Source organism: Podarcis filfolensis, assembly GCF_964270895.1.
Source record: "Podarcis filfolensis genome assembly, chromosome: Z".
In the NCBI taxonomy this organism is placed as follows: Eukaryota; Metazoa; Chordata; class Lepidosauria; order Squamata; family Lacertidae; genus Podarcis; species Podarcis filfolensis.
In genome coordinates, this window is record NC_139617.1 from 18,822,083 (window position 1) to 18,837,573 (window position 15,491).

The 15,491-nt window shown below is 43.8% G+C and overlaps 1 protein-coding gene across 4 annotated transcripts in view; it reads left to right on the forward strand.

Moving 5' to 3' along the window:
- F8 (coagulation factor VIII) overlaps window positions 1-13,628 on the forward strand; it is a 76,710-nt gene extending 63,082 nt beyond the window's left edge. For 3 of the 4 annotated variants that reach the window (XR_014543675.1, XR_014543676.1, XR_014543677.1), the window contains 5 exons: window positions 2,677-2,886; window positions 5,595-5,739; window positions 6,379-6,527; window positions 11,150-11,326; window positions 12,140-13,628. Coding sequence is in view for 1 of the 4 variants with exons in the window: in XM_083595791.1 (XP_083451917.1) it covers window positions 2,683-2,886; window positions 5,595-5,739; window positions 6,379-6,527; window positions 11,150-11,326; window positions 12,140-12,295 (831 nt within the window). In the remaining 3 variants the exon portion in view is untranslated. The remainder of the gene's footprint in view (window positions 1-2,676; window positions 2,887-5,594; window positions 5,740-6,378; window positions 6,528-11,149; window positions 11,327-12,139) is intronic. The other variant, XM_083595791.1, reaches the window with a different exon arrangement.
- Window positions 13,629-15,491: the final 1,863 nt, after the last annotated feature.

The following is a 15,491-nucleotide window of genomic DNA, read 5'->3' on the forward strand; positions in this document are numbered from 1 at the left end:
AGTGCCATAACTCCACCACCACCCTAACCACCCTCCACAAGTTGGAGGGTGAGCATCTGCAGTGAAGAGCCAACCATGCTTGTGGATGCTCCTAGGTGGAACTCTGGAACTCTGGTTTTCCAGGGTTCTGCATCACACAGGAAGCCTGCATGAGTATAGGAGACTCCTTTATGGTGATAGTTGCTTACTAACTGTGGAAGGGGGATCGTGATGGTGGTGGCAGCAACGGGGGAGAGTGGACTTAGTGAGCTTATCTATCTTCATGCATTCTACTCACTCACAGACAGCTCTTCAACAGAGTAAGGTTTTTATACTTAAATTCCTGGAGAATGCGTGAGTGAAGAGACTGGGGCTGCCTTCCAAGCCTTTCCTCTGGCATTGGCACATTCAGAGCAAATGCCTGGATGCAGCCTTTGCATGCCAAAGCTTCCAGGAAAACTGATAACCCAGTTGCTCAGGGTTCCAGATCGCATGGAGCCTATATAGATGTGAAGCCTCCCTCTCTCCCTTCAGACCTTTTGCTCTGTATGCTCAGCGTGACTTGCCCCCTGCACCTGAAACTGTAAGTCTAAATGCCTGGAGAGGGCAAGTGTAAAGAAGCAGCTCTTCTGCCCTTGCCACAATTGCCTCAGGAGGGAGACCTACTGTGCCTCCTTCCTTGTTTTTAACCCCTTATCATGGCTGGCAGTGGAGGCAGGTACATTACGGCAAATAGGGAACTGCCTCTGCCTCTGCCTCAGCCTCAGGGCTGCCCATGTAGAACTCAGTAGGGAGGAGGAGAAGAAGGACAGAACTAGTATTACCGGTAGTTGGTTCTGCCTGTCATTGGCTTTCTGGGTCCAGCTGCTGTGGGGCAACCTGCCTCCTGCCCTTCCAGTCCCAATGCGCTGTCTAGGAAGGAACAACCATGGGCTATGAGCAGTCCTGAGGTAGAGACCAGTGAGCCCTTCATGTCTCCACAGGAACAAGAGCTTCCTGTGGATAGGTGGGGTGAAGCAGTTTGTGTTTGTTTTTAGAGGTGTGTGTGTGTGTGTGTGAAGATAGATAGATGATTGATTGATTGATTGATTGATAGGTAGATAGATAGATAGATGGATAGATAGATAGATAGATATTTTTTTAATCCCAGAAGTTTGCTGCCTTGTGCCCCTTAAAAGGAAGTGCAGGATATAAACAAACAAACATACATATACATATACATATACATATACATATACATATACATATACATATACATATAAATTAGTGGCAGCCTTCTCTTCCTGAACATGGATCTTTCCTAGCCCTATCCAAAGATACCAAGGACAGTGGTGGCTGGTGCTCTCTGGGGCTGGTGGGGAAGAAAGCAGGAAGACCAACATTAGGCAGTGCTTGGGCCAATGACAGTAGAGCCAGATAATTCTAATGTTTGCCCTCTTGAGTTTTACAAGGGGCAACACTGAGACTGAGAAGGAAGCAGATGGGCAGGGCCACCCTCTGGGTAGTCATAACTAAGAAGGTAGGTGTAGGAGGAATTGAAATTGAAATACTTTATTCTCACTTGTACAACTTGTATACAGTGAGATTACATGAGCACCCCCCCCCACTCAGCTCTCTTAGTCTTAATTCCCCTTGTTTACTGACGCACACCCACCAAACCCTTAAGTCAGTTGCCCTGTTGTTATCTTTTCATTCAGCAGCCTAACAGCCCACGGAAAGAAGCTGTTCTTTACCCTGTTGGTATGACTAATCATGCTTCTATATCTTCTGCCTGAGGGCAGGAGATCAAGAAAGTGCCGGCCAGGGTGTGAATCATCCCTGAGAATTTTCCTCACTCTCCTGAGGCAATGTTCTTCCGCTATTTCATCCAGCGGATTCATGGGACAGCCCATAATATATTGTGCTGTATTCACCACCCTCTGTAGGCACTTCCTATCAGATGATGTCAAACCAGCGTACCACACCGTGATGCAGTATGAAAGGACACTTTCTATTATTGACCGATAGAAAGAGATCATCAAATGTTGATTGACATCGTTCTTCCACAGTACTCTGAGGAGATGGAGTCTCTGTTGGGCTTTCTTAACCACCTGGGTTGTATTGATTTTCCAAGTAAGGTCTTCACTGAGATAAACTCCTAGGAATTTAAAGGAAGAGACTCTTTCCACACAGCCCTCGCCGGTGTACAGCGGGACTAGTTCGCCTCTCTTCCTCTGAAAGTCCAACACCATCTCCTTTGTCTTGCTGATATTAAGGTGCAAGTTGTTCCCTAGGCACCATGTAGATATTTTTTGGACCTCCTCTCTATACGCTGATTCGTCTCCACCTGTTATTAAACCCATTATGGTGGTGTCATCTGCAAACTTAATAATGGCAGTAGACGGGTCAGATGATACACAATCCTGTGTATACAATGAATACAGGTAAGGACTGGTGTGCCAGTGCTGATTTTTAAGGAATTAGATGTTACATGTCCAATCCTCACTGTTTGTGTCTGATCTATCAGAAAGTCTTTATTGAATTGAGACTGAAGTTGGTGGTGTAGTGCCTTATTTGCCCTAATGGACACGCCTCCATTGGTAAAGGATTGAACCTGGAACTTTCTGAATGCAAAGCTTTTGCTCTCTCAAGCTCAGTATCATTTGCCCTGAGAAGCAACCTCTCTCCCTCTCCCTCTGCTATCTCTGGCCCTCATAGCTTCCAAAAATCAATTGTCTCACTTGGTGTGAATTCCTGCTTTCTTTTGTCCAGGTAGACCTGCTACGACAACAGATCATCCATGGGATAAAGACACAAGGAGCCCGGCAGAAGTTCTCCAGCCTCTACATCTCCCAGTTTGAGATATTCTACAGTAGTGATGGAGAGAAATGGAAGTGTTATAAAGGCAATGCCACCAGCTCCAAGATGGTGAGTGCCTTTTCTCCTTCATCTTCCTCTAACCAGAGAGTAAAGAAAGTGGAAAGGAAGAAGGCACAAAGGAAAGCAAAATTTCACCTTGATTCCCCCCCCCCCCATATGCAGACTTTGCCATTGCACATACAATAGCAAACATGTATTTTTTTCACTTTGGATTGGAAATGCAATAGCAGAGATTATTCAGTATGTAGCTCACAGGTTTGTTCAATTTTTGGTGTAAGCTACCTAAAGGGTGGTGTTTGTGTTGCTTAGCAACCAGTCAGAGTGGCATGAACTTTACTGAGGTATCATGTGCCCTGATTTGCTGTATAGTCCTGAGGGATTTCTCTTCTGTATGTTTAGGTGAATGTCCCTCTGTGATGTACAATGCCTGAAATAAGAAAGACAAAACAACTCTGTTTCACCTTTCTCTTATATGCAGTTTTACTCCATTTCCTTAGTAAAGTGTTATCAGGATTTTTCTCTCTGAACTCCAACTGCCTTATTTAAGAGCCTTTGCTAACATTTAGGACTTTGGAACAATAGAAGCAGAAGCAGAACTTATGCTGTAATCCTTACTTCAATTACTTGGAAGCAAACTTCATTGAATTCAGTGTGTCTTACTTCTGAATAGACATATGCAGGATTGCACTGTCAGAAAGCATGAAGACAAACAATCAGTAAAAAAAAAATGCAAGCCCTTTGACCCTGGGAATCTCTACCCAATGCAAAGCATAGAATGATGTGAATGTACATGACCTTCCCAGATTATTACTAAAGTTAAGTACAAGTTCTTATTGATAAGAGAGGGGACCTGGTAGCCCTTCAGGTGTTAGATTCCAACTCCCAGCCAGCATGGCCAATGGTCAGGGATGAAGTGAACTGTTGTCCAGCAACTTCTGAAGAGCTGCACATTCACTAGCCCTGCTCTAGTTGATTGCTTAATATTTTATAATTAACAGAAGAATGGATGAGCTGACTTGCAAAGCTTTGAGTTGAGGGTAATGAGTTGTAGTGTTGGTTCAAGGAAAAAACAGGTGTAACAGAAAGGAGAGTTCCTGGATTCTAAAATCCAAGTTTGGGGCAAGTGCTCTTTGGTGAGAGAATCCCAGCAGAGATTTAAAGTCATAAAATGTGCAGCAAAGTAAAGTGCAGAAATTAAAGGCTGCTAGACTTTTAAAATATGCCCTTCAAAGTGAGTTCCAAAATTGTCCCCTTAAAAAGTTTCTTTCCAAAGTTTCCCTCTTCCTCATCGTAGAAAAAGGCCATATATTTGGTAAGTTAAAATTGGTTTACTTACAAACTCTCCCAAGATTCATGTGCTTTCCCAAACAGCATTAAGAAAAAAATGCACAGGCAGTAAAACTTGGCTTAGTTACAAAGTAGTGAAAGTTCCTAGATTAGAGGTTAGCCTCCTCACACGCTGAGTTTCTCGTGTAGACTACGGTTACAAAATTGGTTAAGCCTGGCAGGACATCTTACTCTATGGTATTATTCATGCATTAATTAGACTTATGCATGTTTATTAAATGAAGCTGCTTATCCCACACTATGTGTGGTGCAATCTAATGTTTACTCAGCAGTCAGTCTCATTGAGGTCAAGTAGACTTACTCCCTAGTAAAAGGATTTAGATTTAGGATTGGCGCCTCATACATTCAAGAAATCACGTGAAGTTGCAGAACTTACTTGTGAGGACTAGTCATATGCCAGAAAGCTATTGAATATTAACTTCTTTATTTTGTTAATGCATACTCTCCTTTGGGCAGTTTAAAAATGTACAATTTTAGACTGCAATTTCATAGTCGCTTTTCAGGGAGTAAGTTCTCTTAAGCTGAGCAGAACTTACTTCTGAGAAGTCATGTAGAGGGTACTGCAGTTATTGTCATGCACCCAGGTATTTTTAACCTTGCTCAGAGCTTCATGGACTCCACAAGTCACACTTTGTACCAGAGAAGTGCAAACATCAGTGGTATTATTATGAAGGATTCAGCATCCTTAGAACCTCAGCTTTAACTTAAATGCAAAGCAAAACACCTCACCAAGTTTGTAGTCCTTAAGACTGTAGTGATAGGCTATGTTTAAATGTGCAGGGAATTCCTAGTGAACTCTCAGAAACCTGTGACCAGGAGCAGGGCATCAATGTTTTTTGCCCCTCTCTACAACTAGCAAAATTGGAATAAGTTGGGCCAAACGGGAAATATTCAAGTGTACTGAACAGGCATACTTTTAGAAGGAATTCAGCTTTTCTTAGCAAATAATTTGGATGATCTTTGCATAGAATTTTATTTTTTTTAGCACACACCACCTATGTAAGATGCCTCAAAACTAGGTATAGAGAGTAAAAAGGTGAAATATAGAGAGCTGCCTTACACTGAGTCAGAGCATTAGTCCATTTAGCTCAATATTCTCTGCACTGACTGGCAGCCCCTCTCTTGGGGTCTTTCTCAGACATATTTAGCAATGACAGATATTAAGTTGAGGACCTTTTGTAAGAAAAGCTTGTTCTCTGCTGCTGAACTATGGCCCTTCCCTTGCTATTCCGGTTAAATTAATATTTTTAAAGGGTGTGTGTTATTGACTTCATGACTTCGTAAAACTTCTCTTTGTTTTTATATGGGAAGCTTGCCTTCAGTGCCGGTGTGGATTCCATGCAGGCTTTGCATAGCCCCTGATCACAACTTCCATTCCCACCTCTGTGTTTTTCTCTCTTTGCCTGCAGATATTCTTTGGGAACGTGGATGCAGCAGGCGTGAGAGACAACAGCTTTAACCCTCCCATTGTAGCCCGCTATATCCGTCTCCACCCGACACACTTCAGCATCCGCAACACATTGCGCATGGAGCTCATCGGATGCGACCTGAACAGTATGGCAGTGAGGCCCTCTCATCCTTCACATTCATAGAATCCATAGGATTGCAGAGGTGGAAGGGACCTTGGGGGTCCTCTATTTCACCCCCCCCCTTGCCTACTGAAGAATCTGCCATATAAGATGCAACTCTAGCGTCCTTGAGAGATGGCTGTCCAACCTCTGCTTAAATATCTCCAGTGAAGGAGAGCTCACCACCTCCTGAGGTGGTCTGTTCCACTGTTGTACAACTCTTTCCCTTTCTCTTAATGTTTACCTGAAATCTGTTTCCCTTCTGTTTCCACCCATTGGTTTTCCTTCTGTCTTCTGGAGCATCAGAGAACAGGTCTGCTCCATCAGTCATGCCTCCCCTTAATTATTTCTTGTCCAGGGTTAACATGCCCAGCTCTTTCAACCATTCATCATAGGACTTGGTTTCTAACCCACAAGAAGTGTTGTAAATCAACATAAGGTTTCTTACAACCATGTCAGTGCATGGCAAATGGTCAAAGAGCATTTACATCTATCACGGTATATGTAAACTTGAAGGTATGCCAGGGCCACTTCAGGAACTGAGGGCCTCCCTTGGCAGGGTGGGAAGGAGAGGGCTCTTGAGGGCAAGTGAGGGTCATGTTGTTTCTCCACTTTTCTCTCCTAGGCTGCTCTATGCCACTAGGAATGGAAAGCAATGCTATCTCCAATGAGCAGGTCTCAGCTTCTTCCTACATCAGCAATGTGCTTTACACTTGGTCCCCCTTTCTGGCCCGGCTTAACTTGAATGGGAGAGTCAACGCTTGGAGACCAAAGGTAATTTTGTGCATGGGCAGGAAGGATCTAAGGCAGAGCTGGTGAACCTGTGGCTCTCCTGGTGTCATACCAGCTCCAGCCAGCATGGCCAGTGGTCAGGGATGATGGGAGTTGTAGTCCAACAACATCTGGAGGGCCACAAGTTCCTCATTCCTGCTCTAAATTGTTACTCAGCATTGTATGATTAGCAGGTGAATGGGTGAACTGACTGTTGCAAAGCATTGAGTTGGAGATGGTATGAAGCATTATGGTGTGAAGCATTATCTGTGGTGGACTATGTGCAGTGCAGTCCTGTTTAAATCCTACCTCCTGGCTCCTTCCCTTCCCAGCTGTGCTCTGTGCCCTCCTTGAGTGCCTGGAAGGTGTCCCTGAATATGTGTGTGTGTGTGTGTGTCTGTAGAAACCAGAGGTGGGAGAGGAATTTGATTTGCATGCATTTGAACAAAACCTACCTGATTCACACTCTGTTAACCAATACATTTACTGAAGGGACTTCCGGGTTGACGCCTCCGGCAAGGGCGGAGCTCCTCTGATCGGGAGGAACTTGCTCCGTGAAAAGCAGGGTCTGACCGCCACGGCGAAGGCGGAGACCCACAGAAATCACAGGCGGGAGAAGCCTGTGAACTTGGGATTCGGCTGGCACCTTTTGCGCCTCCCCTACTTGCGGGGAAACCCTGTTTTGGGGATCCGGAGCGACGTGGGGTGAGTGGCGCGGTGCTTTGAATCGACTGCTTCTTTCACAGAGTGAAGCCGCATTGCTGTTGCCGGAGAGCGCTGACTTTTTCCTGTGGACAATTGGACTTTAAACAACTACCCGTGAGTAGACTGGAAAATTTGGATCTTCAAATATTCTAATTTGGCAAAGTAGCAGGAAGGCTCTAAACAGGAAGTCCGCCTCCCGTTTTTGTAAATAGACTGAAGCAAAGGCGTTACAAACTAAAGTCTCTGAAAGTTTTTGGATAAAGGATTAAAATTCCACTGGTTAAAAATATCAAACCCCCCCTTGGAAGCAGGAGAAGAGGGGGGAAGCCGTGGACCTAGGGAGAACCTGCAGGAGAGAGGGAAAAGTAAACTACCACTGCTCTGAACCTGGGGACGGTCTGCCTGATGACGTTTGGGGAAGGTTCACTGACAGAACGGATTTGACAGATACTTAAAATTAGAAAGTTACTGTTTCCATTGATCTGAGTTTATTAAAGGGTGAAAAATAACTGAAAATCGAAACTGTTTCTGTGACTGAAAGAACTGATACAATTTGAAACTGCTTCCCTCTAGAGGGAGCATGTGAAACTGTTACAGGAGTGTAACAAGGTAAACTCCAGCTGCAAGATAAAGTTTCTGAGAATCAGAGATTGACCTTGGACTATTCAAAAAGCTGATAGGAGAAGGTAGTGTGACTGCATTACTCAAAATAAATAATTCACTTGAACAGCTGCACAAAAATGTAGATGACATGATCTTCAAACTTGACAGCCGGGAACAGAAAGTGACTAACTTGAATCAAGAAGCAAGCAACAACATGGACTTGGTACAGGAAAATATCTTGGTAAGACAAATGGTGGAGGAAAAGGAGAAAGATGCCGTTGTGAAACTTAAAGTAACTCAAGAAGGATCCTCAGTTCTACAGAGGCAAATTGAGGATCACAAAAGGAGGCCCTGCATGATTGATTTTAGCAAAAACCAGAGCTTGAGGATGGGACCCTGGCTTGGACTGAAGAACGAAAGTTGGAAAGACCCCTTCATCCAGGAATTAACTGACATCTGGGACATGGGTTGGGGCCTGGAGGAGCTTGAAGCTGTGGGGGCCTATGGACTTGGAGGAATTCTGAAATACGTTCTGAAATACCCTATGGACCTTAGTTTCAAGTATGGAAATTTGGCTGAGCTGTTCAGAAGGAACAAAAGTTCTGTTTGGTTGGAGTTTTCCCGGGATTTGCTCCTGAGCATCAAAGAATATGAAGAAGATCCGCAGAAGGGACTTGGAAAAGAATTAAGAGCCTCGGACATAAGATCTCCAGGTTGATGGAATATATGGATTTGATGGAAAGGACTGGCAGAATCCGAAACCAGGGAGAGGAGAGGGTGGAGGAAGATTGGGAAGCTAAAGCTTATATTTAGAAATTTTGCAAAATTAATGACTGTTAGAAAAATCATGGAATGTTATTATATGGATTTAGTAGACATGTTAGAAGAAGTTAAGAATAGATAAGTAATTTAGTTTTAAAGGGAAATAAGGTTAAAAAATATGTTATTTATAAGACGATAAAAAACAGAGAAAGATGGAAAGGATTTGCTGAAATAATTAGAAGAATGGGAATACAAAAAGGGAGATGTGAGGAAGTCGAGGAAACAAGGAAATGAAGGATAGAATATGGAAAAGGAGAGATGTATTTTAAACTGTTTTGTTTAGATTTATTTATGTGTTTAGCTTAATGGGATTGGGTTGGGGTTTATATTATTTGTATACTGTTTTGTATTGTGGTGTTTTTTCACTTTTTTGTTTTGTTTTGTTTTGTTTTCTTTCTTCGTTTGTCTTTAAATTTTATCTTTTCTTCTTTTTCTGTAATCTTTAAAAGCAATAAATATTATTTTTTTAAAAAATACATTTACTGAAAAACAGCTATCCTTCTAAAGTCACATTTTTCCGAATTTTGTGATGCAGTTCTCCAGCCAAACAATGCATACATAAATGCTTATTTTAGAGGAAAGTTTGCCTAAAATTAAATATGATGGCATATCAAAATGTAATATAATAGGAAAATTTCTTGCAAAAATGTGTACATTAGCCAAAGTGCATACAAAAGTATATATTAGGAGAAACTGATTTCTAGGGGACATTTCGATTTAAAAAAAAATAAAAATCATAAACTGATGTGGAAACTTGGAGAAGTGAAGACTGGAAATATGGAAATCAAAATGGGCATATTTGCCCATCTCTCAGGGTATATACATATGGGAGAAGGTGGTCCTTCAGAAGCTGCGACCACAAGCTGTGAAGGACTTAAAAAAAAAAAAATGTTCCCCATGCTATTTAACATTTATATGAAGCTGCTAGGAGCTGTCATCAGGAGATTTGGAGTGAGGTGTCACCAATATGTAGATAGCACCCAGCTCTGCCTTTCTTTTCAATCTGAATCAGGAGAATCATAGAGTTGGAAGGGATCCTGAGTGTCATTTTGTCCAACTCCCTGCAGTGCAGGAATCTCAACTAAAGCATCCATGACAGGTAGCCAGCCAACCTCTGCTTAAAAACCTCCAATGAAGAAGCGTCCACTACCTCCCAAAAGAGTCTGGAGGTGGTTGAGGTATTAGACTAGTACCTGGAGGCAATAATGGACTCCATGTGGGCCAGTAGATTGAAGCTGAACCCTGAAAAGAAAGGTGTTGTGAGTCCTTGAGTCCACGAGGCAGGGAGATGTCCTGCCTTGGACAGGGCAGCACTCTCCTGGAAGGGGCAGGTCTGTAGCTTGGGGGTGCTCCTGGATTCAACACTGTCACTGGAGGCTCAAGTGACTAGGAATGTATTTTGCCAGCTATGACACCTTTTGGACAGAAACAAATTTGCTATGGTATTCCATGCTTTGGTTACTTCCCAATTGGATTACTGCAATGCACCCTATGTGGGTTTTTCCCTCGAAGATAGCATCCAAATTCAGTGGCCAGATTACCGACTGGAGTTTCCTATAGAACTCATATGACCCCTGTTTCAAAATACCGTATTTTTCGCCCTATAGGACGCACCGTCCCATAAGGCGCACCTAGTTTTTTGGGGGGAAATAAAGGGGGGGGGAATTATTTTCCCCCCCAGGCGCGGGGCTGGGGCGGGGGAGGCTCGAGCTTCCCCTGACCCCAGCCCCCAAACAGGCAGCTCTCTGCAAGCCGTGGGAGCCCAGCGCTGGCTCCCGCTGCTTGCTGAGAGGTCCGCGAAGCCTGGGCGCGCTGATCTCAGCGTGTGCAGGCTTCCGCATGCTGGCAACTCTCCGCAAGCAGCGGGAGCGCTCCCGCTGCTTGCGGAGAGGTCCGCGAAGCCTGGAGAGCGAGAGGGGTCGGTACCCACCGACCCCTCTCGCTTTCCAGGCTTCAGCGAAAGCCTACATTCGCCCCATAGGACGCACACACATTTCCCCTTCACTTTTGGAAGGGAAAAAGTGCGTCCTATAGGGCGAAAAATACGGTAGCTGAACAGGTTGCCGGTTAATTTTTGGGTCCAATTTTAGGTGCTTGCACTCATGTTTAAATAACTTAGGTCACCAATACTGAAAGACTCCTCCTTCTCTACAGATTCTCTTTAGTTTTAAACTCAGCAGAGGGGGCCCTTTAGTTAGCTCCACCACCCTCAAAAGGTTCATGGGCTCATGGCCTGGGAGTGGGCCTTCTCTGTGGCAGCCCCCTTAAGTTGTTGAATTCCTTCCCCACAAAGATGTGTTGTACTTACATTGTACAGTATTTTGTATGCTTGAAGACGCACCACTTTGACACAGGCCTTTGACCCTACTATCTTTTGTTGGGCAATGCGCTGAAGAGCACTGAAATTAAAATGGGAAAAACCAGAGAGGTTTAAAGAAGTGTCCCAGAGCAGCCATAAAAACAGGCACTTGAAGGCCTCACTGTCTTTTCCACAGGTTGACAGCTCAGCGGAGTGGCTTCAGGTGAACTTTCGTAAGACCATGCGGGTGACTGGGTTGATGACTCAAGGTGCAAAGTCTGCCTTCACCAAAATGTTTGTGAAGGAATTTTCTCTTTCGAGCAGCCTGGATGGCAAGCACTGGGCCTCTGTCCTACAAGGCGGGAAAGAGAAGGTAAATAAGGCCTACACTTCTGGGGTGTCACTGGTGCCTCTTTATTCTAGCCAGTGACGGCTCCCTTGTTTTTTTCACTTGAATGTTATATGTCTTCCAGGTGGGTAGGTGGCAGGGAGGCAATTTTATTTCCTTGTTTAACTCAAACTATATGGCACTCTAAACATGCTTTGAGGAAAAGGGGAAAAAAGCATTGTGGAAAATTAAGATGGCTGTTTCTCCAGTGTAAGCCAACAATATATGTGGGTAGTTCCTGGACATCCAAAGTTTTTTAGAAGGAGAAGCCTGGGCAGGTGTCATTAATGGGTGGGTGGTACTGTGGTCTAAACCACTGAGCCTCTTGGGCTTGCCGATCGGAAGGTTGGCAGTTTGAATCCCCATGACAAGGTGAGCTCCTGTTGCTCTGTCCCAGCTCCTGCCAACCTAGCAGTTTGAAAGCATGCCAATGCAAGTAGATAGGTACCGCTGCGGTGGATAGGTAATCGTCGTTTCCATGCGCTCTGGTTTCCGTCACGGTGTTCCGTTGCACCAGAAGCGGTTTAGTCATGCTGGCCACATGACCTGGAAAGCTGTCTGTAGACAAATGCTGGCTCTCTCAGCCTGAAAAGTGAGATGTGTGCCACAACCCCGTAGTCGCTTTTGACTGGACTTAACCATCCAGGGTCCTTTACCTTTCCCTAATGGGTCCCACAAGGGTCCAAGGCTGCTATGTGGCAATAAAGGCCTGACCCAGCCCCTGTAAACTTACTGTCTTTTTCAAACAGCTTTAGAGGTCAAAGGAAGAATTAATTATCCCACCCACCTTCTTTTCAGATTTTCCAGGGAAACCAAGATCATTTCAGCCCAGTGGTGAACCTCCTAGACCCTCCACTATTTGCTCAATATTTGAGGATACACCCTGTCCGCTGGAATAACCACATTGCACTGAGAATGGAGTTTTTGGGCTGCGACACCCAGCAGATGGCCTAGCCTGGATGCACCTGCACTTTTGCCAATGCAGCGAACTTTAAACAGCCCTTGTGCAAGCCACCCACGCCATGCCAGCTGGAACAAGCTTATATCAGTGACATTTGAGCAAAGTGATTTCTGTCACCCATATATTTTTGATAATGTTTTTGTAGTGTAAGAAACAAAAATCATTGTAAGGCTCATGCTTCTGCACCGATTACTGGAAACATATTGTTTCTTGCAATACGTACCTGCATCGTGGTTCTTAGGGCTAAACTAGGGGTAATATTAACTATGTGTTTGCAATTAATGTGTCTAGTTGTTGTTGGTTTTTTTTAAAAAAGCAGTTATGAGTGTGGGCCGGGAGATCAGGATTGGATCTATGGCACACGAGGAGGAGGTAAAATGATGGTTCTCCATGCTGCAGTGCTGCAGCCCTCAAAAAAGAGCTCTTATTCACCCAATGATGAAAGCTTCTTATGATGCCAGTGGCAACTTCTCACCTGGAATGAATGGCGATTCTGAGAGAGTGAGATGTCCCATAATGAGCATGGTCTTCACTGGGGGCCCCATGGCTGCTTTTGAAATTTAAAAAAACTAGACATGTGAATTTAAATCATGTAATCAGTGCCATATTATTTGGTTTGCTTGCTGTAATTTTAATCACAGTTACTTGGAAGTAAGGCCCACAGAAGTATGTGCATCCTATTTTGGTCCACACATGCATAGAATTAAGGTGAGTAAAATATTTTCTAGCATCAGTGTTATGAGAAAAATATAAAAACCCATTGAAATATAAAATGTGAATGAGTCCTAAATAGACAGAAATAGATATAGTCAGTAGAACAGGGATAGCCCCCCACCCCCACGCAACCCCTGATGCTGTTGTACTTTAATTCATATCAGTCCCAGCTAATGGTCAGGAATGATGGGAGTTGTAGTCCAGCAACATCTGGAGGGCCACAGGTTCTCCACCCCTGAATTAGAATTTGTTACATAAGAATATAAGAAGAGCCCTGCTGGATTATACCAAAGGTCAGTCTAGTCTACTGTTGTGCAATCAGGTGTCTCCAATTATTTGCTTAATTCCGTTTCAAACCATCCTTCACATGAAGGTGGACAGTTGATAAACCTATCAAGTCACTTCCTTCTTTGTGCTGTGTAAGAGCCAATTCCACAATCTTAACCATTGTTTTCCATCAGGAGAATACATACATTTCCGATCCTTTTGGATGTTGTTACAGAATGTGAGTGTGTCAAGCATTTTTATGCCTTTTTGTTTTCAGATTTCTACCTGTGCGTATCTGTAGTCAGAGAACAGTACCTCATGATTAAAGACCACTTGTCTTGTTAAGATCTGTACTTTCTCCTCTTGTTTTCCTCCCTTGACTGATTCCTGAGCTTTCCCAGCATTAAAAGTCCTAGCTGCAAGCACAGTCAGCATTAATATCAGGTAATAATTAATTAGGGAGGGAGGCCTCCTTCTGCAGTTTATAGTTATTTTCTATAAACTCCTGGGATCTCAAATAACTGGAGAGGCAAAACATGTTTGATTTATTATTTGATTTTTTTTCTTGATTTGCACACCACCTTTCAAAAGACCTGTCCAACGTTGTGTGTTGTACTAGCAAGAAAAGCAGTCTGAAAAGGAACAACTTTGGTCATATACACACACCAGTCATTTAAAGCACATGGTTTCCCACAAAGTAGTTTGCCCCCTGGGAATTGTAGTTTGTTCAGGGTGCTGGGAATTCTAGTTCCATGAGGGGGGAAAGTACAGTTCCCATGATTCTTTGCTGTAACTGTATGGTGTGGATGTGACCATCAAGTATACCTGCATACAATTTTTTAAAAGAGAATCTAAGAGCTGGCATAGAGGCAATAAGGCTTAAGCTTAAAATGGTTTTCGCAGCATGTGTAAAAGGTGGCTTGACAGATTTCCCTAGGAGGGAGTTCTACAACCATGGTGCCAGCACTGAAAAGACCCTGCCCTTGTTACCAGCCAATCAGAGCATAACAGGTCATAGGGCAGAGAATAGGGCCTCTGAAGTTGACTTTAGGGCCACAGTACTATCATTAGGACACAAGTGGTCCTTGGGCATTTGAGAAGGAACAGCAGATTGTGGCCGCAGGGATACCTTGCATCCATGACATCTAGGTTTTGTGAGTGCTAAAGCCCCTGCTGGAGCCTTGGCTGCTACCTGGTGAAACAGCTGACTGTACAACACTGCATAATGGAACAGGGCACAGGCTGCCAATCATTTGTCAATGCTATCCTAGCTGCTACCAAATTAAAGATAATGACATTTTTTAAAGAACATGACTCTGCATTCCAACAAGTAAATTAAGCAACACCGAGGTAGGTTAGCTAAGAGTGAGTGACCCAAGGCCCCGTAGTGAATTTCGTGGCTGAGCCCAGGGTTCCCTAGACACAGCCCAACACTATTTATTTATTTATTTATTTATTGTGAATTGTTTTAGTGTTTTAATATTTAATGTAAACTGCTTCTGAGAGCCATTATAGCTGAAAGACAATTTTATTAATATAGTGACTCAATAAATAAGGCTACAGAACTGCCCCCACTTTCCTGGGAGTTAGTGCCATCAAACTCAGCAGGACTTTGCAAAATACCTGAATTTATGCCCATGACATAAATTTAAATAAAAGTTGTGTGTATTAATTTCCATGCCTGGATGTGGGAAATTAAGACTGGGTATGGCTGTGCTCTTGCCAGCACTGTTTATTAGAGTGAGCCTAACTTCCCTATAAAGCAAAGTAAACTCTGGGGGGAGGGGGGAAGAAGAAAGGAGGGAAACAGGGGTGCCAACTTAAATAAAATATTGTGGGTACCCAGGTAAGCCCCACCCCACATAATTGATCACATGACACAGTGCATGCATACTATTTGAATGGGAAAGCCCATCAACTTTGTGTCCATCAAATATTTTATGGTGGGGGACGAAGCCCCCATGGCCTCTGGGAGTTGGTTCCTATGGAGCGAAAGCTGCAATAGATCTGAGATCCATTGCAGAAGACCCAGGGCTCAGGTGCTCTGGACTATCCCCTAAAAGTACCCATGTTTCTAAGTGGACATTTATAGGATTCTGCTGTACATCTTCCCAGGAATGTTGCTGTTAAAGATACAGGGGTTCCTTTCGAGGTCATGCTCCAGTATTCCCATATAGTTGAGAGCTGTGATGTCATAAAGGTTGTCTG